The sequence below is a fragment of the Ochotona princeps genome, chromosome 6 (genome assembly GCF_030435755.1).
Source record: "Ochotona princeps isolate mOchPri1 chromosome 6, mOchPri1.hap1, whole genome shotgun sequence".
NCBI classification, from domain to species: Eukaryota; Metazoa; Chordata; class Mammalia; order Lagomorpha; family Ochotonidae; genus Ochotona; species Ochotona princeps.
Window position 1 is genome coordinate 78,969,540 of NC_080837.1, and position 21,428 is coordinate 78,990,967.

Below are 21,428 nucleotides of genomic sequence, written 5' to 3' on the forward strand. Positions count from 1 at the left end.
CCTCACATTTAATAGACAAAGCCCAATTGGTTATGCCACGCACAGGCATTCTCCTGGAAGCAACTACAAAAGTTCCACACATGTAGATATTGGTGTGCTTGTATTTTATTGAAATGGAAAGCATTATCTATGATTCCTTGCTAAAATGTGTTTTTGTTCAACTATTTTAATGTTTCAGGGTATCATATTCAGAAACAAATGTCTGTGATAATAGATATACCAAGATACAGAGAAGATCTTCAGGACATTATTTCACACAATCATGTCCATTGAGACTGAAGTAGTATTTACAGTACATGGGACATGGCCCATCCCACATTATATATCATTGTTTTTTTCAACTATTTAGTTTGTTTTTAACGGAAAAAAAATTTGTTGGGATTAACACGTGGTCAACTTCAGCGTTCCCTTTGAGATACGTCCATGTTTACATCAGGGATGAAGTCGTTCCAACAGCTCCTCTTTTTCATGCATCTGTCACTCATGAGCGATGCATAGAATGATAACAATGATCACTGTAGTGTGTTAATGCCGTGAGAATGAAGAGAAGTTTGTGTAAATGAAAGTGCTCTATCACTGTCACCACTGCTATTGATCAAGGCACTACAGGTCTTAGAGTGATAAGGAAAGTAAGAGAAACAAGCCATACGTCTTGAATAGAAAGATTTAAAACTATTCTTATTTATAGGTGTGACAACCACATAAAATCATTTTTTAAAAATATGAACAAAAACATTCTAAAAGTGGATTCAGAAAACTACCGAGTACTGTGTCAGCACACAAAAATCACTTATTTTTATATGCTAACAATACAAAAATTTAAAACAATATAATTTTCCAATAGCTTCTACAAAAAAGAAGTAACTTGAGCATAAAACTAGTGAACACTCAAAATAAAAAAAAAACTAGTGAAAACTTGTATAGCATCTATATGCAGAAAACTATGAAATGCCAGTGAAAGAAAACAACGATAAATTAGATAAATGGAAAGATATACCATACTCAAAACTTTGATATACGTGAATGTATTGCAGATCCCAAAATTGAGATCAAGTATCCCAAAATTGAGCTATAGTTTTAACACAATATCAGGAAGAATTCCTTCAGCTAAGTTTAAAAGTTAAATGGAAAGGAAAGGTTAAACGGAATGGAACTAGACTGTTTCAAACAATTATGAAAAGAAGACAATCATAGCAATGACTGATTGCTGTGAAGACTTCTTAGATGGCTACACTAATGAAGACAGCATGTTAGTTGTGAAAGGCTCAATACCTATATAAATATAAAAAAACACAAAGTCTGGAAGTAGATCTATCCAGATTGAATCAATCGATTCCCTCCCCCATCCAAGGTGCTAAAGTTATTCAGTGAAGAATGGATAGTGTTTTCAATAAACAGTGCTAAAACTATTATAAATATACTTTTGAAATAATAAATACATTATAAATATATATTATAAATAGTGCTAAAATTAGACACTCCTATATGTAAAAATCTATCTCAAAGTAAGTAGCAACAAAAAATCCCACAAAAGTAAGTAAAATTGGACCTTACATATAAATATACTGTACCAAACCATAAAACTTAAAAAGAAAACATAAGAGAATGTCTTCATGACTTGGGAATAGATCAAGAATTCTTAAACATGACACCAAATGCATAATCCATAAAAAATGATAAACCATATTTCATCAAAATGACAAACTTTTCCTTTGCAAAAGACAGTACTACAAGAGTAAAAAGACACAGTTCAGGGCTGGAGGAAGTACAGGCCAGTTGCACATCTGACAAACGACTTGTGTACAACAAAGGTTTGTGTAGGTAAGACTTCTCGATACTCATCAAGGAAAACAAATTGGCCCAATTTAAAAATTGGCTAAAAATTATTTTTATAATTATAAAACTAGTGAAATGTCATGAGAGACATTTTCATGAGAGACATTTTCATGAGAGAACATTTCATGTTCTCATGAGAGACAATCCAACACTGTCAAACGTGAAAGACACTCCACATCATTGCCTAAGAGTGGAATATGCTGTAGAAAGATGATCAGACACAATTGCAAATGGAAACAACCCAGATGTCCTCCAACAGGTATTGTTATACATTCCAGTCACATATCTCTCAGGGGGCTTCAATTTCAGTTTAAACAAAAAGCCAAGCACATACTCTTGTATTCCATGTTGTGCCAAAGTTTTTCAGCCTGTGCGGAAAGGAGCGCCGAGTTAAACCCTGCAAAGTTAAACCAACCCTGTGCTTGCTGGCTGAGCATCCCACCCTAGGACCTCTGTTGTAAGTGGCGGGCTTCCTGCTCATCTGCCTGCTCTTGCCCTTGGTGTGTAAACAGTCAAGGGACCCTTGTTGAACTGACTCCTACATAACACACTTCTCTCCTTGTGCAATTGGAAGTCACTCTTTGTGTGGCTGTCAAGGTTTGTGAAACATGTTTTAAGTACTCAACAGGACTAACAAAGCAGACAGCTCATTGTTTGACCTTGCTGTCAATCACTTCAGACACCTGTGAATGCAAACACCTTTTCTTTCTCATTTTCCACAAACATGGGAACTTGCAAATTTCATCAAAAATGATTAAAGGATAAGGTGGATTTTCCAGCAACTTTTTTGAAGCTTTCTCATACTTTGAAAACAAATCAGCTTTCCTTGATTTGGCCTGGCTGTTTAAAATTTGCTCTCTTCCCATTTGTAGCTGTTCCATAAGCTTAGAACAAGCATTGGACAATTTTGCTCAACCTAAGCCACACAATGAAGCATGGCACCTCCCACAGCTTTACTGAAGGCAGGGGCAGTCAGGATGGCGGACTTGAAATACCAAAAAAAAAAAAAAAAAGGAGTCCCAGGACAGAGCCTACTAACTGATTCAGGGCAGGGGCCGGAGAGGGGAGGTGCGGTCAGTACAAGGAAGATCATGGTATCCAGTCATTTTGAGGTTTCTTTTTTAAGTGTGAGTGGCTGACAATTATTTGTTTTGAGATTTTTCCCTCTGCTAGGTCACTCCCCAGATGGCCACAAGGGCCATGAGCCAAGAGCTTTTTCCATGTCTCCCATATGGGTAGCAGAGGCCTTCCTTCTTCCACTGCTTTTCCCAGGCCACAAGCAGGGAGCTGGATCAGAAGTGCAGCAGCCAGGACACACATTGGAGCTCTTTTGAGATTTGGGCATTGCAGGTGGCAGTTTTACCTGCTATGCCATGATGCCAGCCTCCTGACAATGTTGTTTCATGAATTAGCTAACAAAGGAAATGGGCAGATAATTATAAAAATATTTGAGAGAAAATATATTTACCTTTACTCATTTATGTAGTTGTTAAAAGTTTGCTAATTTAGTTCTTACTGGAGTATTTATCAAAGGATCTCAAAATTGATTGCTATAGAAGTAAAGTGGTTTTCAACACAAAAGGAGTCATCAGAGTAACGGATTCGAAGGGAGCAAGGAGCAGAGAACACCATGTCTTCCCAGACACAGGAAGGTGCAGTGGTCCCTGAAAGGCAAGGAGAGAGAGCCCAGAGCCTGCCTTCTTGGATGTGGTGGTGGCTTTGGTCTCCTGGGGGCCAAGTTCCAGGAAGTCAGGCCCTTACTGCTCAGTCAATGTGGCTTCCGGGGGGTCATATAAATAGCTCTCTCTCCTAGAGCAGGGTGCAGAACAGAAGCCTTGGACCCTGCCACACCTTGGCGTGAAGCTGTCACTGGTGCCAACAAGAGTGGCATTAACAAAAACACCTATGGGAGAAGGCAGGGCAGGGCAGGGCGAGGCAGGTCAAAGAGTAAGCAAGGAGCACAGATGTTGCCTGAGCAACAGAGCAGATCCCACCGAGCTGAGCAAAGAAGCACAGTAGGCAAACGGCCCGGCCTGTGACAGAGGAGGGCAGCCAGGATAACGTGGACTGGCAGAGTGAGCAGAACAAGGAGGGACTTGGAAGGAAAGGGAGAGAGGGCAGCAGAGGCCCATTCAAAGCAGACTGTCCTATAAGCTATGTGATTCCAGAGCCTGTCTGTGCATTCTTAAGACAAGTGGAAGGAAAGAGAAGCATTTGTCTTCATCTGGGGATGAACCCATCACCAGAACAAAGTGACAGAACACTGCCCGGGGGATGGTCAGGACTCCCACCCCCATCTGTGGGACTAATCCAACTTCGAGGAGGCAGACCTGGTCCTGGGCATGCCTCACTGTGTCCTATAGTTAAACTTCATGCATCCACTGAGAGAACTCTCACTGCACAAGTGGGCATATGAAACAAGGTCCCTATACAAGGATCTTAGCCCAGAAAACAGTGACTTCATAAGCTGTTGACTCATCTTCTTATAGGTTTTTCTTTTAATAATATAATCAGACCAGCACAGTAGCCTAGTGGTTAAAGTCCTTGCTTTGCAAGTGCTGCCGGGATCCCATATGGGCACAGGTTCATGTCCCAGCTGCTCCTCTTCCCATCCAGCTCCCTGCTTGTGGCCTGGGAAAGCAGTCAAGGATGGCCCAAAGTCTTGGCACCCTGCACCCACGTGGGAGACGTGGAATAAGCTCCTAGCTCTTGGTTTCGGATTGGCTCAGTTCCAGCCATTGCAGCCACTTGCGGAGTGAGCCAGCAGATGGAAGATCTTTTTACTTCTCTCTGTAAATCTGAATTTACAATAAAAATATACATATATATACACATACACACACATATATAATGGCAGGTATTTATAATCTTCTATAACCTTTAAAAAATATTTATTTATTTATTTGGAAGGCAGAGTTAGAGAATCATCCATCTGTCAGTCTGTTACTTCCTAAACAGTTTAAATGGTTGAGGCTGGGCCAGGCCAAACAGGAACCTAGAATCTCATCTGTGTCTCACGTGGTGGTAGGGGCCCAACCACATGGATCATCATCTGTTGCTTTCCCAGGTGCCTTAGCAGGGAGCTGGATTGGAAGTGGAGCAGCTGGGACTTGAACTGGCCCTCACAGGATGCTAGTGTCTTACTCTGATGAACCACAATCCCCCGCCACGATTTTTCTTTATGGGAATACTAAATATTCAGAGCAAAGAACAAGATTAACGTTACTGTATTCTTCAGGCACTAAATGATCTATTGTCCCTTAAGTGCACTAGTAATCTGAACTTCATTATTAACAGTTCATTGTCTGAATTCCTTGAACTTCAGATAAGGATGTAAATGTATTCATTGCTGACCAAAACTCTAAAATCTTAGTACAGCTTCAATTAGTTCCCTCTATCTTGGGTTTCTGTATCCACAAATTCAGCCAAACTTGGAAAAACTTGGGGAAAAAAAAAAAAGATCGCATCTGTACTAAACACATTAGATTTTTCTTCTCGTCACTATTGCTTAACCAGTGCAATATAACAACTATTTACACAGCATTTACACTGTATGAAGAGTCCTCAAATTCACAGGAAGTGTTTACTAATGAAAAAGCTAGCCACAAATTTCAAGAATTTTTGTACCAGAAACAAACTCACTTTGACATCCATTTTCCAGGAACTTCATCATATTAGATGTTACAAGTAATCTAGAGTTTGTTGAAGATATGGAGAAGTGGGGCAAAGGTCACATACAAGTACTAGGCCGTTTTAGGTAATGATATTGAGCATCCTTGAACATTGGGATCTACCGGGTCCCAGGGCCAGTTCCCCAAGGATTCCAGCAGGTGCTGTCTTGCTTTATCACTTGAGGCATTATCATATGCCAGCTAAGAGATAAGTACATAGGTAAATGGTACAGCCACATTATATATTATGTGCTCAAGTGCCACTGCTTTTTGGCTCTGGGGCTTTGGAAAAATCACTTAACTTTGATCAGGACTTAATTTCTTCATCTGACAAAGGGAGACACCAGTAATGCTACTCAAAATGGGGTGAGGATTTAGGAAACCTAGAACAGCAACTTGGGGAGTTCCAGGTTGGTGAACACATGAGGCAGTTAACAGAGTGACCTGGTAAATTTCACTGTGGATTTTAACCACTCCTTCCCCCATTTTCTGATGCCCCTCAGGGCGATGCTGGTGGTGACAATAGCAGTGAGCAAAGCTGGCAAGTATGTCCCACATATCCCACCATCCTCAAAAGACTGAAAAATCTTACAGCAGTGACATCACCCTCAGAATTTCCTGGCTTAATCAGTCTACCCCGTTTGTCTTCACCAGAGTGGAAAATATGTCCATGAGATTGGAAGAAATCAATGAGAGAGAAAATTTCATGAAAACTTCCCTGCAGACTGTGGACCTGCGACTGTCTCAGCTGGAAGAGTTATCCAGCAGAATGGTGAATGCGCTAGAAAACCTTGCTGGGATTGACAAATCGGAGCTGATCCAGACCCGCTCCCGGGCCTCATCGGAATGCGACGCGACCTTCCTGCTCCGGCAGAGTAGTATCAACAGTGCTGATGGCTACAGCATGTACCGCTATCATTTCAACGGGGAGGAGCTGCTGCTGGAGGACCCCTCTCTCTCCATGCCTCCGGGACCAGGAGGCAGGAGGAGAGCTTGTTCCTTCTGTGCGAAGGAGGAAAAGGGCGGGAAGACACACCTGATGCCCGGCACACCCGCCGCACCAGACAGCAACCGACTGGCCGTGGACAATAGCCAGAACCCCTCGGAACCCAAATTAGGTCCAGAGATAGGGATTTCAGCCGGAGTTGATGAAAGGCGCGTGGAATGCAGTCAAAGAGAAGAAATGACTTCCTCAAGTTTACATCAAACAGATGTCGCACATGGGCAGAAGCAGGCAGATCTTCAAAACCCTCAGCTGACAGTGGACACAGCGAAACTAGAAGGCACCGTTTCCTACCCCTCGGAGGAACCCAAAGTTACTCGTTATTACCCTGACGATACGTTTAACGCCTGTCAAACAGTGCGGTCCAGAAGCTTTGTCTACTCGGAGGGAAGAAAGCTGATGGGTGGCGTGAGCACCTGGAGTGCTGAGTACAGCTCCATCATGGACCAGGTGCGCCCCGCCGCCGTGCAAGAGTGGACCGCTGAGTGGAAATGTCAGGTGCAGAAGATCACGCGGTCCCGAAGCACCAACATCCCCACCATCGTGTCGGAAGCCGCGGTGCAAGCCGAGCTCAGAGAGCTGTCCAAGGACACTGAGGACGGCCACTGTGTTTCCCACACAGCCCCGCGTTTATCCCTGACAGCGACCGGGAGATCAGAGCAGGGGAATTTGCTGTCTGTGAAGCCAGAGCAGGCTTTGGGGTTCCCGTCTCTCCGGTCCAAGAGCTTGCATGGCCACCCGAGGAGCAGCGTCAGGTCCCTCCAAGGCAGATTAGACAGATCTGGGCATGCCAGCAGTGTGAGTAACTTAGTCATTGTATCCGGATTAACGAAGGAAGAACCAAAACTTGCGCAAGAGAAAACTTCCACAGAAACTGAATGCTAACCACCCCCCCTTTTTTTAATTTCTTTGATTTAAAAAGAAAAATAACATCAGGGTGGCTGGTGCTGGGGCTTTGCGACTTAAGCTGCCACCATGACACCAGCATCCCACATGGGTGACTGCTGGAGTCCCAGCTGCTACACTTCTGATCCAACTCCCTGATAATGGCCTGGGAAAGCAGCTGAGGATGCCCCAAGTACATGGGCCTCTACACCCACATGGGAGACCTGGATGAAACTACTGGCTTTAATCTGACACAGCCAGACAGAAGATGCCCCTGTCCTTCCCTTTCTCTCTCTGTGTAACTCTGGCTTTCAAGCAAATACATAACTCTTTAAATAAATAAAATTAGAACCACTAATTGGTCCCACCTTGGTCATATACACGTTATTAGTTTCTGAAAACATTTTCACTTTTCCCTGAAAGATTTACTTATTTAATTGAAGGGCAGAGTTCGAGAGAGAGAGAGAGAGATACAAAGACAGAGAAAGAGAGAGAGAGATTTTTCATCTGCTAGTTCACCCACCAAAATGGTAGCAATAGCCTAGGCTGGGCCAGATGAAAGCCAGGAGCCAGGAGCTTCATCTGTGTCTCCCGCTGGGTGCGGGGACATAAGCACTTGGGCCATGTTCTGCTGCTTTCCTAGGCACCTTAGCAGGGACCTGGGTTGGAAATGGAGCAACTGGGACTAAAACCAGCGGCCGCATGAGATGCTGGCATTGCAGGCAACATCTTAACTTGCTGTACTACGTTGCTGGTCCCGCATTTTTGTTTTCAAAACCTGGAAACTTGGACTGAATTTAAAATAGCATTTTGGTAGCATAGGTTAGCAGACTCAGGTTTTACTCATTTTTGTTTTCTAGTTATGTTAGGATCAACAAAAATGGCAGTGCTCCAATGCAGCTGAAAGGCTTCGTAAGGGCTATATCCCTGAGAACTACCAAACAGCCTAAGAAGTGCCTTTGGGCATGGAAGCCACCAGCAGGTCACTCACAGAGCAAGCAACCAGGCAAGAAAGCGAAATTAGAGGGCAGGCAAACACCCAAGCAAAGGAGGGCGTTGGGGCGTGGGCAGCTGGAAAACAAGATTACGAGGTACAGCAAGATGTGGGAGGCAGCCATAAACAGCAGATGTTTCTTTGGGGGACTTTTTAAGTTTTATGTCTTATATTTTGAAATTACACAATGGGGGGGGGAGGGCACAGTTGTATCAAATAGCATACTCTTAGGGCGGCCATGAGTTTTGTTAATGCATAAAAATAAATTGTGCAAGATGCATTTTCCTTATTGTCAGATAGTCCTGAATTGCAAACACAAATTAAATGTGCCTTTAGCTGCACAGTGGTTTGTGGGAAGCTGTCACAAAATCCAAAACCCAAAAAGGATCAAGAACCACTGAGACAGTTTGGCTGACAATGCAAGGTACTGTGCTCCAAGCTGAAGTCCCAATACCCACCGTGGTTTGAGGACCCCTGCAGGCATTCTGGGGGGCTACCTCCCACCTCCCAGACTACTCTTTTCCAGGGGGAGAGAACTAAAACAACACAGCGTGCTAGAGAGACAGAGAGGAAGAGGCCCATGACCTAATGCAGAGCAGTGGCTGGCCGCAGTTCCGCCAAAGGCAGTGATTAGAGATGACAATACCTAAATATGACGCAGCTTCTCCCCAGATGAGGCCTTGCCCTTCACCGTCACTCACAATCCCTGACCTGGGCTGAACTGACCAAAAACATGGGGGAGGGGGAGGGGGGAGGAGTCTCTGACATCTGAGTCCTACACTTAATAAAGAAAATGATCACTTGTCTTGATGCTACACTGAGCCTTCAGCGCGTGCCATCTTGTCTTATTCCTAAAGCTTTCCTTTGGGTGCTTCCCAAAAGTGTTCAGTGTCCTGTGTTATCCTAGGGGAAGAGGTTTCTCAGGAGAAGCTTGAGTGCCAACCACAAGGTGACAGGGCTGAGGTAGGAACAGCCTCTCTCATTTATGCAGTGGTCACACAGGATCCTGTGGGGCTCAGGGGCAGAGGTCACTAAGTCAATAAGATGACGACTAACAGTCAAGGTCACTGGGTTATAGGTGGCGGGCAAGATGGCGGCCAAGGACAGAACCCTGGGCATGAACCAGGGCCGGAGTCACGTCCGTTTCAAAGAAAGACTGATTGACCAGGGCCATCTCACTCACCTACCCCGGCCTATGGCAGGTGGCTTCCGCAGTCTTGCTCCTAGTAATTGGCTCCTAGTTTCTCCCCTCCTGGAATTCCCGAAATTCCTAGTCTGAGGCTATCCCTTACCCTATATAAGAATCTGAATTTCCCCAATAAATCGGAACTGCTTAGACAGAACCCGTGTCCGTCTGTTTGTCTCTCATGGACCGGGAGGCTGGGTGGCAGGCAGCAAGCTCATCCCCTCTGGCAACGGGGTACTAGAGGAATCTGTGGGGAAGACCCCGCACCTCTCCAGGGGGACTCCCCAGTGAGGAGCTTACATAGCTTAAATCTTCACCATCTATTCATCTTATCTCTGCCCCCACAGAGATGAGAATTCAAAGCAGAGGCATAAACACAGGACAGTGGTAAGAGAAGGTTTTGGGAGTGTGAGCATACACTCACACAGGAGTGAAGTGAGCTAGCTGCCATGGCTGGGGCCTGGGAGTTGTCTGTAGAGAATCAGAGGGAGCGGGCCAGAGGATCCCTAAGCAAGGTCAAAAGCAAAAGGGTCCTGCACACACTTCCAGTCTCTTAACGAGGTGGTGGTAGTGCCCTACTTGAATACACAATTACATAATTGGGGTGGAGTCCAGTGTGTGCGTGTGAGGCTCTGGGGGTCTTATGGTGCCTCCCCACCCACACAACCTCCACGTGTTCATCATGTTGCCACCTCCTTCCTTGCCCCAGAGGGGAACAGAGATGCATCATGGAAAAGTGCGCACACTGGACTTACATGTAAGAGAGTGAGATACAATGGTGGACTATCAAAAACTCTCGACACACCTATCTCCTGCCCAGTTCCCCCATACCAGGCACATCTCGCTCAAGTAGGGACCCACATTCCATTCTCCTCAGTGTCACAGAGGTTTATGACACTTGTCTCCTGCCAAGGTTTCAGCTGAAAGAGCCTTTTAAATAGATTGCTTTTACTTCTTAGAAAAGCGGAGTGACAAAGAATGGGAGAGATCTTCCATCTGCTGGTTCACCACCCACATGGCTGTAGTGGCCAGGCTTGGGGAAGACAGACCAGGACCTTCACCAGGGTCTCCCACATGTGTGCAGGGTCCAGGCACTTGGGCTACAAGCAGGGAGCTGGATCAGAAGCAGCACAGCCAGGACTTGAACTGGAGCTCCTATGGGAACGCCAGGGTTTCAAGCAGTGACTTAACCAGCTGCACCGCAATGCTGCCCCATGCAAGAAACTTTGGATGCTCTATCTTCAAAGGTTATTCATTTCACAGTTCCAAATGAATGCTTCTTAATGCTGGAAACTCCAGAACCTGTGGCAGGACCTTTTTTGCCTGCAATAAGTGATTTCTCATAGCTGTGGGTGCACTTTACCAACTCAGCACTGTTCACAATGTTGAGTTTTTCAAGTAGGACCCTGGGCTAGACAAAACATAATTCTTTTTTTTTAAATCACTACATTATTATTCTGTCATTACAATTTTGTCTAAATGTAGGGAACCAAATATTGAGAACTGATATCCAATTGTCTATTTTCGGAGCCTGGGTAATTTACAAAGAAATTTATTTGGCTAACAGTTTTGAAAGCCAAAAGCCCAAGGTTGGGGCACCCCATGAATCTGTTTTCTAGTGAGGGTCCCCTGGGTTGGTGTCACATCACAGGGAGGGGGCTGAGTGAGGCAGGAAGGGTGAGTCCTAACAGGAATGTTGTTCCTCTAGGGCCCAATCTTAAAGCTCCCACCACTTCCAACCTGGCTACATTTCTATTACACGAACCTCAACCAAGTCAGAGGACAGATCCCATCTATATAGCTGAGCCCCATGTGGGTTCAACTATTTAACTTAAAACTGGCTCAGAAAATTGGAATTACATTTCTGTTCTGTGCAAGATATAACAGGAAACTTGAAAAGAAAGGATTTTTTTCCTTTGTAATGCCAAACTCTGGCACACTCCTAAGTAAATTGTAACAAGATACGTGGTAAAAATAAAATTAGTGAAAATTAAGACATAATCCTAAAAAGACAACACTAGGAGTGGTTCTCTCCTCACAGACCTCATGATTGCTTAAATTTTGAAAGTACAGTGCACGGACACAGTTTCTTTAGGCTTCCATGCCTTAAGTTCCAAAGTTTGAGACTTCTGTCACATAGTTATTGTGAGGAGTGACCTGAACATCAGCCCTAAAGATTGGTAAGACACCTGTCATTTTGGACTCAGCACCACTTTAAATATCTGCTTCCTCTAGGTCTCCATTTCCTTAAGGTTCGCACCCTTTCCATTCAAATTTTGTTGTCTGCCAATCTGCTGTAACCTCGCAACCCTCTTCTCCACCAATCTGCTCTAACTTTCCAACCCTGTTCCTACTAATCCACTGTAACCTCATGGCATCATGCCTGCCGGGCCTATCCACCAATCCCGTGTGGCCCTTCGTCCTAGTACCCACTCACTACCACATCTGCCAGTCCCCCACAGTCCTTTTCTGCTGTATGTTGGGAATGGATCTGAAATCACCTGCCACATTAAACAGAATTTTAAATGATCTCAATACATAATCACAAAAAATGTCAATTATTCTAAGATGAAGATTGTTTTTGAAGGATTATTTATTTATTTGAAGAGCAAAGGAACAAAGAGACACGGACAGGTCTTCCATCAATCGGTCCGTTTCCCTGAACAGCTACAGCTGTCAAGGCCAGGCTGAAGGTAGGATCTAGGAACACTATCCCAGTCTCTCACTTGGGTGGAAGGGACCCAAGTATTTGGTCTATCTTCCACGGTCTTCCTAGGCACATTAAACTAGAGCTGGATTGGAAGGGTAACAGCAAGAACATAAGCCAGCACTTATGGGATGCAGGCGTTGCAGGCAAGCAGCTTAACCTGCTGAACCACAACAGCCATGGAGACAGGTTTTTAAATCACTACACTTGCCTTGCATTATAATTTTATCACCTGTAGTTTACACTAATCTCTCTTTTCATTTGAAGGTCTTCTCATCCAAAGAATTCTTCTCCGTTCCGTCTCTTCCTCTGACTTCACCTGTTGTGGACCATAGGGCCCTGCAGTCTACACTCCCTTACGGATCACCCACATGCCACCTGACACACTTCCCTGTTCTGCAGGGCGGCATGATTCCTCAGGCTTGCTCAGGCTTCAGTCCAATGCCCTTGGCAAGGCTGGCAGGTGGTGCTGCTTCTCTCACTGGGGGGCATCTTTGTCTCCCTCCCTCTTTGTCATCAGCAGCTACTGATGTCTAGATCCCGCTAATCGAGGGACTTCGGCAGTTGTGATGTTCTAGTTGTCTTACTTCTTTTTCATGCATTAGTTGCGATATTATCATTCCTTTCATCGGGCACTTGATTACACAGATGTACTGTTCACACGATAGAGCGGGAAGGACTGAATTTTCTCATATTTGCCAATTCAGAAGAAAAAAAGAAAACCCCATCAACATGACTGTTTCTTTGCCGCAACCTCATGATTTAAACAAATGTGCTGTTTCAATCTATTTGCAACATTATCCTCATCTCTTCTTTGAATACTTCAAGTTATTTCATTCACTTTCTGCCTAATATATTTTTCCTTAAATATACTCACAAGAAGAAAATTTTTTTGTTCTTTAAAGTTCAATCGTTTTTGTAAAATGTGTCTTCTTAGTGCTGGTAAATTGAGATTAATAGTCTCAGAGAGAATTCTCAACATGCCGAGTCAAGCATATTTTTAATTTCCAGGAAGTTTTCTTGAAGCACAGAGTGTCTGCTTGTTGCCCAGCTTCCTGCAGCTGCTGACCTGACTCCTACTATCTGTACATTGGCTCCCACTGGCTTGTTTTCAATATTTGTACCTCCTGTCTTATCTGCTTTATTTTTCTTCTTTGTTCTCTGATTTTAAAAAAATTTCCTTCATTATATATTTATATATGTCATATAAATATACTCATTTGTGTGCTTTTGGCCTTGGGTTTCTTTTGGTCTTCACTTCAGAAATATGTTTTCCTTATTTCTAGTTCGATTCTGAATTTACTTCAAGTCTCCCTGTCTCATTCTCTTAGCATCATTTAGCTCACTTTCAAATCCTGGCTGTCGGTTCCCATTCGCGTCGTGGGCAAGTTGGGTGTGCATTCATTGTCTGTGGGCTGAACCCTTCTGTCCTCACTCTCTGGTGGCAGTCATCTGACTCCCGTGCCTCCCAGTGCAGTGGATCTCCCCGCGCCTGCAGCGTCTACGTGCAATGGATCTCCCCCAGCCTGTGGCTTCTACCTACAGTGGATCTCCCCCAGCCTGCTGCGTCTACGTGCAATGGATCTCCCCCAGCCTGTGGCTTCTACCTACAGTGGATCTCCCCCAGCCTGCTGCGTCTACGTGCAATGGATCTCCCCCAGCCTGCGGCTTCTACCTACAGTGGATCTCCCCCAGCCTGCGGCTTCTACCTACAGTGGATCTCCCCCAGCCTGCGGCGTCTACCTACAGTGGATCTCCCCCAGCCTGCGGCGTCTACCTACAGTGGATCTCCCCCAGCCTGCGGCGTCTACCTACAGTGGATCTCCCCCAGCCTGCGGCGTCTACCTACAGTGGATCTCCCCCAGCCTGCGGCGTCTACCTACAGTGGATCTCCCCCAGCCTGCGGCGTCTACCTACAGTGGATCTCCCCCAGCCTGCGGCGTCTACCTACAGTGGATCTCCCCCAGCCTGCGGCGTCTACCTACAGTGGATCTCCCCCAGCCTGCGGCGTCTACCTACAGTGGATCTCCCCCAGCCTGCGGCGTCTACCTACAGTGGATCTCCCTGAGCCTTTGAAGTCAGTCGCAGTATTTTTGACTTCACCAAGAACTTTTGTTTTTATCGGGTAATTTTTAAGCTTAATGTCAGTTTGCTCTTGGAGATTTCCTGGATCTCTATTTCCCTTTGGACCATTTCTCTGCTTTACCTCCAGCATCTTGCATTTTCTCTTTGAGGCAGGGCAGGGTTTGGAGGTGGGAGGTCTTATGGCAGCAGAAGGAAGTCTAGAAGGCTAGTTTCAAGAGTTCCTGCAGAGGGTGGTTCAACAAGCTAATCCTCTACCTGCCAATGCCAGCATCCCATGTGGGTGCAGTTCATGTCCCAGCTGTTCCACTTTCCATCCAGTCCCCTGCTTATGGCCAAAGGAGGCAGCAGAGGATGGTTCAAGTCCTTGTGTCCCTGCACCCTTGTGGAGACCTGGAAGAAACTCCTGGCTCCCAGTTTCAGATCAGCTCAGCTCTGGTCATTGTGACCACTTGGGGAGTGAACTAGTAAATAGAAGCTCTCTCTCTCTCTGTCTCCTTCTATCTATAAATCCGCTCCTGCAGTTCCGTTATGCTTGCCCCTAACAAGCACCTTCTGAGCAAGGCAGCTATTCCTTCCAATGTCAATGGCTGCTCTCAGCTTGACAGATTTGAATTAGGCAGTTTTAGCTACACTGGTCTCGGTCCCGCCCCAAGGACTCTCACCTCAGGCCGTGTGCACTGCCATCCCCTATGCCCTAAATGTCCTGAGGTGCACCTGGCTTGCTCTTTCAAGACCTAATCAAAAAGGACTTCCCTGAACCACACCTGGTTCCTCCTGAAAAACACAACACTTTCTCTTCCCACTTAATCTTCCTCAGAGCACTTGCTACCACCTGACATGATCTAGATATTATCTAGATCTTGCCATCTAGAATGAAAATGCTTTCTGGGGCAGGCACCATGGCATAGTAGGCTAAGCTATGACCTGTGGCACTGGCATCACACATGGGTGGTACTTCATGTCCCAGCTGCTCCACTTCCCATCCAGCTCCCTGCTTACGGCCTGGGAAAACAGCAAAAGATGGCTCAAGTCCTTGGGCTCCTGCAGCCATGTGGAAGACCCAGCCCAGCTCTGACCATTTCAGCCACTTGGGGAATGAACCAGCACATGCAAGAGCTTTTTCTCCCTCTCTCCTACAATCAGTAGCTCTTTCAAATAAAAATAAATATTTAAAAAAAAAATGTCACCAAAGTAGCACTGCTGTCTTTTTTGTGGCCTGAATACTGTTGCACACAAACTTAGCACTCAAAACAAATTTGCCAAGGAACTGAGTGAATATACAAAGTACCTAGCACCAAACACATTCAAGAATGATCTTTTCTTGAAGAGGAGGTCATCTTTAAGCAATGGCACCATTCCCTGTGCTAGAACCAATAGTGAAAACAGATGTGTCAAGAGCACAGTGGTCAGGGAGCTAAGCTGTGGGCTGAAATGTGTACGCCCTGCACCCCCGTATGTCCAGTGAAACCCTAACCCTGGATCAGACTCTGCTTGGAGACAGAGCCATTAGGTGCTAAGTCAGATTCCATGAGGGCCTACGGGTGCTGGCTCTAACCCAACAGGAATCCATAGAAAGAGCCACCACAGAGCTCATTCTGTGACCCACCCCAGCACCACCCCACGCGGGTGCTGGGTGAGAAGGTACATCCTGCACTAACCAAGCAGCCAGCACCAGGCCTGCACCTCCATGCTGGGCTTCTCAGACAGTACAACTGGGACAAGCATCTGCCGTGGTCTAAGTCACAGATGTGTGGTTCTAGATGATATCACAACAAAACCGGAGAGTGAAGTTGTTCTACTTTTTGTTTATATGGTCTCAGGGTTGTGGAGCCTGAGAAAAACAAAATTCTAGAGTTGTTCCAGCATAAAGAAAAACCTACAGAATGCCTGAAGAGTATTTACTGAGACAAAAATTTAATAAAATTTACATTAAGTTAAAAAATGTGCACAACGTTACTTAGACCAATGGAGTTAACATGTTAAACCACAGCTTCAAAACAAATGTTTAAAAATAAGCATAGTTTGGCCTGGTGCGGTAGCCTAGCCTAGTGACTAAAGTCCTTGCATGCGCTGGGATCACATGCGCAGTTCATGTCCTGGCAGCTCCACTTCCCATCCAGCTCCCTGCTTGTGGCCTGGGAAAGCAGTCGACTTTGGGACCCTGCACCCACGTGGGAAACCCGGTGGAAGCTCCTGGCTCCAGACTCCTGATCGGCTCAGCTGGCTGTTGTGGCCACTTGGGGATGAACCAGCAGATCCAAGATCCTTCCTTCTTTTTTTGGAAGACCTTTCCGTCTTTCCTTCTCTCTGTAGATCTGACTTTTCACTTAAAAATAAATAAAAATTTTTTAAAAGTATAGTTTCCGGGCAACATGCTACTCTAACTAAAAGACCCATCTAAGAAACAAAGCCGGATAAGCGGCTCGCCACAGAAAGACAGCAACCTTTGGTTAACTTGATCTGATTTTTAAATGTCTTCACGACGATCAGAGTGGACTTCTCCTTGACGGCAATCATAACATGACGCATTTGGGGTTTTAATTGTCAAAGTATAGGAACGAGTCCGTCTCTACCCCCAGATTCACCGGGACGTTAGCGTCCCCAGATTCAGAGCCCCTGGGTTCGGCACTGCCTTTAACGTGGTAAAGGATGGTAAAACTTCATCAACTCACACAGGAGTCCGCGGGGCCCGCCAGCGTCACCTGCCCGGGCCCAGCAGCACTGCGCAAGCCTCCGCACCCCAAGGAAACCAGCAACCCGACGAGCTGACCCGAGGGCCTGCCTGCCTCAAAGTTTCACACGGGCGCTTCCGCAAGGAGTGGAGGGGCTTTTAACACCTGCGGTACTGCCCGCGCCGAGAGCCGCTGGTCCAGCCGCCCCACTCAGGACTCCAGCGTCCCAGTCCCCGCAGACTCCGGAAAACAGAGTTCGCGAACAGCAGTCCAGGGTGCGGTCCCACAGCGCGGGCCGTGCGACCCTGGCCACACAGTGCGCCATCAGCTCCGCCAGTGCCCCGCAGCCGCCTGGACACCGCCGTGACCATGACCCCCGCGAGCCGCCGTAGGTCCCGGGGGCCGCTGGCTGGCCCTCGCGGGCCGCCGTAGGGGCGCCCTCCCGAAGCTGCGCTCTCAAAATGGCCACTGGGCCTGGCACCCCGACGCGCTGGGGCTGACCGCCGGGCAGCCGCCCTCCTCCCCGCCACCCCCCGTGACACAGTCCGTGGTTCCGGAGGCCGGGGGCGGCGCCCGCACCGTCTCTCGGGGCCCTTCCGGGGATGGGCCCCGGCGCCGCGTCGGTCCGGCTCGGCCCAGGCTCCTCCCCGCTCGGTCGGGCGCTCCGCCGAGTCCCCGCCCGACAGTCCGCCCGGCCCGGCCGGCCGCAGACGGGGCCTGGGCGGCCGCGCGGGGCACTCGGAAGCTCGAGGTGTCCGTCGGGAGGTGTCGGCGCTGCCGCTGGCCCGCCACGGGACCCGGCGCACAGGACGGCGGCACCATGTTCTCGCTCAAGCCGCCCAGACCCACCTTCAGGTCCTACCTCCTGCCGCCGCCGCCTCAGGTAAGACGCCGCGCTTCCGGGGAGACCCCCGGCACGGGCGCCCCCGAGGCTGCGCGCGTCTGCTTCCCCGCCCCTGGCCGCGCACGGCCCGAGGTGACCTCTCGGGAAGTCTCCCCGAGTCTGGGAAACTTGTTAAAAAAAAAAAAAACAAAAAACTCCGCCGCAGCCATTCTCTCCCCTAAAGTTCTGCGGTCTCTACTTTGCCCCGTGACGGCAGCACTTGTGTCCCCCTGTAGGGGAGTTTACCTGTCAGAAAGGTGAGCGCTTGCCACTGACGCCAGCCGTTTTCAACGTCTTGTCTTAAACACATCTTAAACAAAACCTGAAGATGTGAAAGTTTTAAGTTACTCGAGGGTGCAGTGGGGTGGGGAGGGTGGCAGGGAAAAGTGTGTGTCTGCTCCGTGTGTCATCGCTGAGCCACAGATCTGCCTTCGCGGCGTAGGGGCGGGTTGATTGATGTCGTTTGTGTCTTTCAGACCGACGATAAGATCGATTCGGAACCGAAGATCAAAAAACTGGAACCAGTCCTTTTGCCAGGTAAAACCTTTTGGAGTTCTGGCAGGTGCTTTGGTCACGTGTTTGGATCTAAGGTTGTTGTAGGGAGGAGGACTGTGGTATGGTTAAACCCCCACCCCACCCCACCGTGTGCTTTTAAACTTTCTCCTGTTAAAAAGCTAAGGACCGGGAAGGAAGGAAGGAGTTGATTAGGGAACTACTAGGGCCGCAACCACAGCGGTAATATTGGTCAATGTTTATTGTTAGAAGTTTCGACCTCTCACTAATTCTCTTTTGTCTCCTGACAGTATGTCTCTGTCTGCCTGGGTACTTTGCCCTTCAGTTCTGTAGGCACTGGCATGCTTTTGTGATGAGCGGATCATTGTTCTAATGCATTTTGATAGGTTGGGAAGCAGCTTGCGTTATGTCTGTGTCTGTGCTAAAGCTCGGTGAACTTTGAGTTCCTTACTTGGCAGCTGTATTTTGAAGCTGTCAGCTGTATTTGCAAGTGTGCTGGTTTCGGCTGAGAGCAGGGTTTCCCAGGGCACTGTTGACATTTGGGGCCGGGTCATTCTTGCTTGAGGGAGCTGTCGCCTGTTAGCTGGCATCCTTGGCCCCTACCCAGCTCCGCCACGTAGCTACAAGTTAGTTACCGCAACCTAAATGTGTCCAGACATTGCTGTGTGTGTGTTGCACACCTGTTGGTGAACAGACTCTCCAGGTTAAGAAATACTGCTTTAGAACAGTATCTGCTGTGCAGGATTTTAGAGATAGGATAGGAATTGGTAGTACACAGGTAATTTTTAGAGCATACAAACTATTTAATTAGCATGTTGAGTTGTGTGTCAATTGTAATTAGGAAATGCCATTGTTTCGTAGGATTGTTGGGAGGCAGAGCTAAATATTTGAGAAAGATAGTCTGAAACCTGAGATATAATCAGATGCCAGTTTGTGAGGCTTCTCTCAAGGTTTGAAAATGTCAGTCATTATATAAACAGCAATCGCTGTTTATTCATCGGAGTGTATTCATTGGAGCTTTGTAGGTGGTAATGTGAAGAGATAGGCATATTACAAACATCAACTTTTGGCTCCATGTGGTGAATGCCAGCCCTTAACCTTTATAATTCCACTATGCAGTTAGGTGTAAGTGTTTTTCCTTGGTTTTCTCACTGCTTTTCATCCAACTGTCCACCAGTTGATGCTTTGTGCCCTTCCTTAGAGGCAAAACCAGAGTTCCTGCGGAGCCCCTGCTGCTGTGCGTGCTCCTGCTTGGGCTCTGTTGCGCAGGCGCTGAGCAGGCTGTGATTGGAAGTGTTTGTCCTCTAGACAACCCGGCCAACCTGGACAACCCCCAGACAACCCCCAGACAGCCCCTAGACAACAACTAGACAACCTATACAACCCCTAGACAATCCAGACAACCCCTAGACAACCCCTGCACAACAACTGGACAACCCAGAAACCGCTAGATAACCCAGACAACTCCTAGACAACCCAGACATCCCTAGACAACAAGCTGCGTGTAAGGCAGCTGGGAACTGTGTCTTCCTTTACTTCCGACAGGCCTGATGCTAAGGCTTTATTGCTGCCTCCTGATGCTATGAGAGAACACCAATAAACAGATGGCCTTCACTTCCAAGCCAGGTTCTTGGTTTTTTAACATTAGCATTCAAGTTTAAGATAGGCTCATGAGGGGCCCGGTGGCGTGGCCTAGTGGCTAAAGTCCTTGCCTTGAACGCCCCGGGATCCCATATGGGCGCTGGTTCTAATGCCGGTAGCTCCACTTCCCATCCGGCTCCCTGCTTGTGGCCTGGGAAAGCAGTCGAGGACGGCCCAGTGCTTTGGGACGCTGCACCCACGTAGGAGACCTGGAAGAGGTTCCTGGTTCCCGGCATCGGATCGGCGCGCATCGGCCCGTTGCGACTCACTTGGGGAGTGAATCATTGGACAGAAGATCCTCCTCTCTGTCTCTCCTCCTCTATGTATATCTGACTTTGTAATAAACTGAATAAATCTTTAAAAAAAAAAAAGATAGGCTCATGAGAACTGTTACTAAACTTGAGATTGCTCATTGAAGGGATAATCCTGTAAAATTTACTAAAAACTCACCATTCTACAGGAAAGTGAGTTTTCTGAGAATGGCTTTATACCCAGTTTCTGACTAAGTGGTTTACTTCTCCTACGAGTAATAGTCAAATCTGGCTCTTTTAGAGGTCTGTTAAGGAATTCGGTGACCCGTGTTAATTTTGTGTGTATGTTGAGTTCCATATCATAGCTAGAACCTGTGCATGCCAACAGCTGTACATGACTCTGCCATCCAGCATTCCACCCCTGACCCCACAGAACCCTGAACCCCCAGATTCTGTGTCTTATGCTCTCCTTCCTGACCCGCTCTGTTAGGAACTTCCCCCCTTGGCCTTGCTGCACCTTTCTGGATACATTCTCTCTGACCAACTGTTGTGGTCTTACTTCCTGTTCCACCTCTTGGGCCACCATTAGAACCTCTTTGGCTCCCCTTTGACCCTTACCCTTGAAATCTGAAGGACTAGTGGGAAATAACGGAAATGTTGGTTCTCTGCAGACCTACGCTAGGGCTTGGAGGTGTGATAACAGGGGGATAAGCTGCTTCCTACAATACCAGCATCCCGTGTGAGCACCAGTTCAAGTCCCAATCCAGCTCCCTGCTAATGTGCCTGGAAAGGCAGCAGAAGATGGCCCAAATGCTTAGACCCTGCTGCCCATGTGGGAGACCTGGATGAAGTGCCACACTCCTGGGTTTGGCCTGGGCCAGCCCTGGCCACTCTGGCCATTTGGGGAGTGAACCAACAGATGGAAAAAGTTTTTTTCTCTTTCTTTCTCTGCAATTTTGCCTTTTACATAAAGGAAGACCTATGCTAGGGCTTTTGCTGAAGGGTTGGAGGGTAGTTCTGGCCTTTATTGCCATCAGAAATCAAGAGAAAACATAACCAAGTTACCTGTGGCTTTACCAGGCATGCAGGACAAAAAGTAAT

At 47.1% G+C, this 21,428-nt stretch overlaps 2 protein-coding genes across 2 annotated transcripts in view; both read left to right on the top strand.

Moving 5' to 3' along the window:
• TRPM1 (transient receptor potential cation channel subfamily M member 1) overlaps positions 1 to 7,395 on the top strand; it is a 117,624-nt gene extending 110,229 nt beyond the window's left edge. Inside the window, exon 28 of the mRNA XM_058665416.1 lies at positions 6,162 to 7,395. Coding sequence (XP_058521399.1) covers positions 6,162 to 7,395 — 1,234 coding nt within the window. The remainder of the gene's footprint in view (positions 1 to 6,161) is intronic.
• A 10,004-nt stretch (positions 7,396 to 17,399) lies between these two features.
• The window catches only part of MTMR10 (myotubularin related protein 10), a 44,577-nt gene continuing 40,548 nt past the window's right edge, over positions 17,400 to 21,428 (top strand). The window contains exons 1-2 of the mRNA XM_058666540.1: positions 17,400 to 17,922; positions 18,399 to 18,459. Coding sequence (XP_058522523.1) covers positions 17,860 to 17,922; positions 18,399 to 18,459 — 124 coding nt within the window. The 5' untranslated portion in view covers positions 17,400 to 17,859. The remainder of the gene's footprint in view (positions 17,923 to 18,398; positions 18,460 to 21,428) is intronic.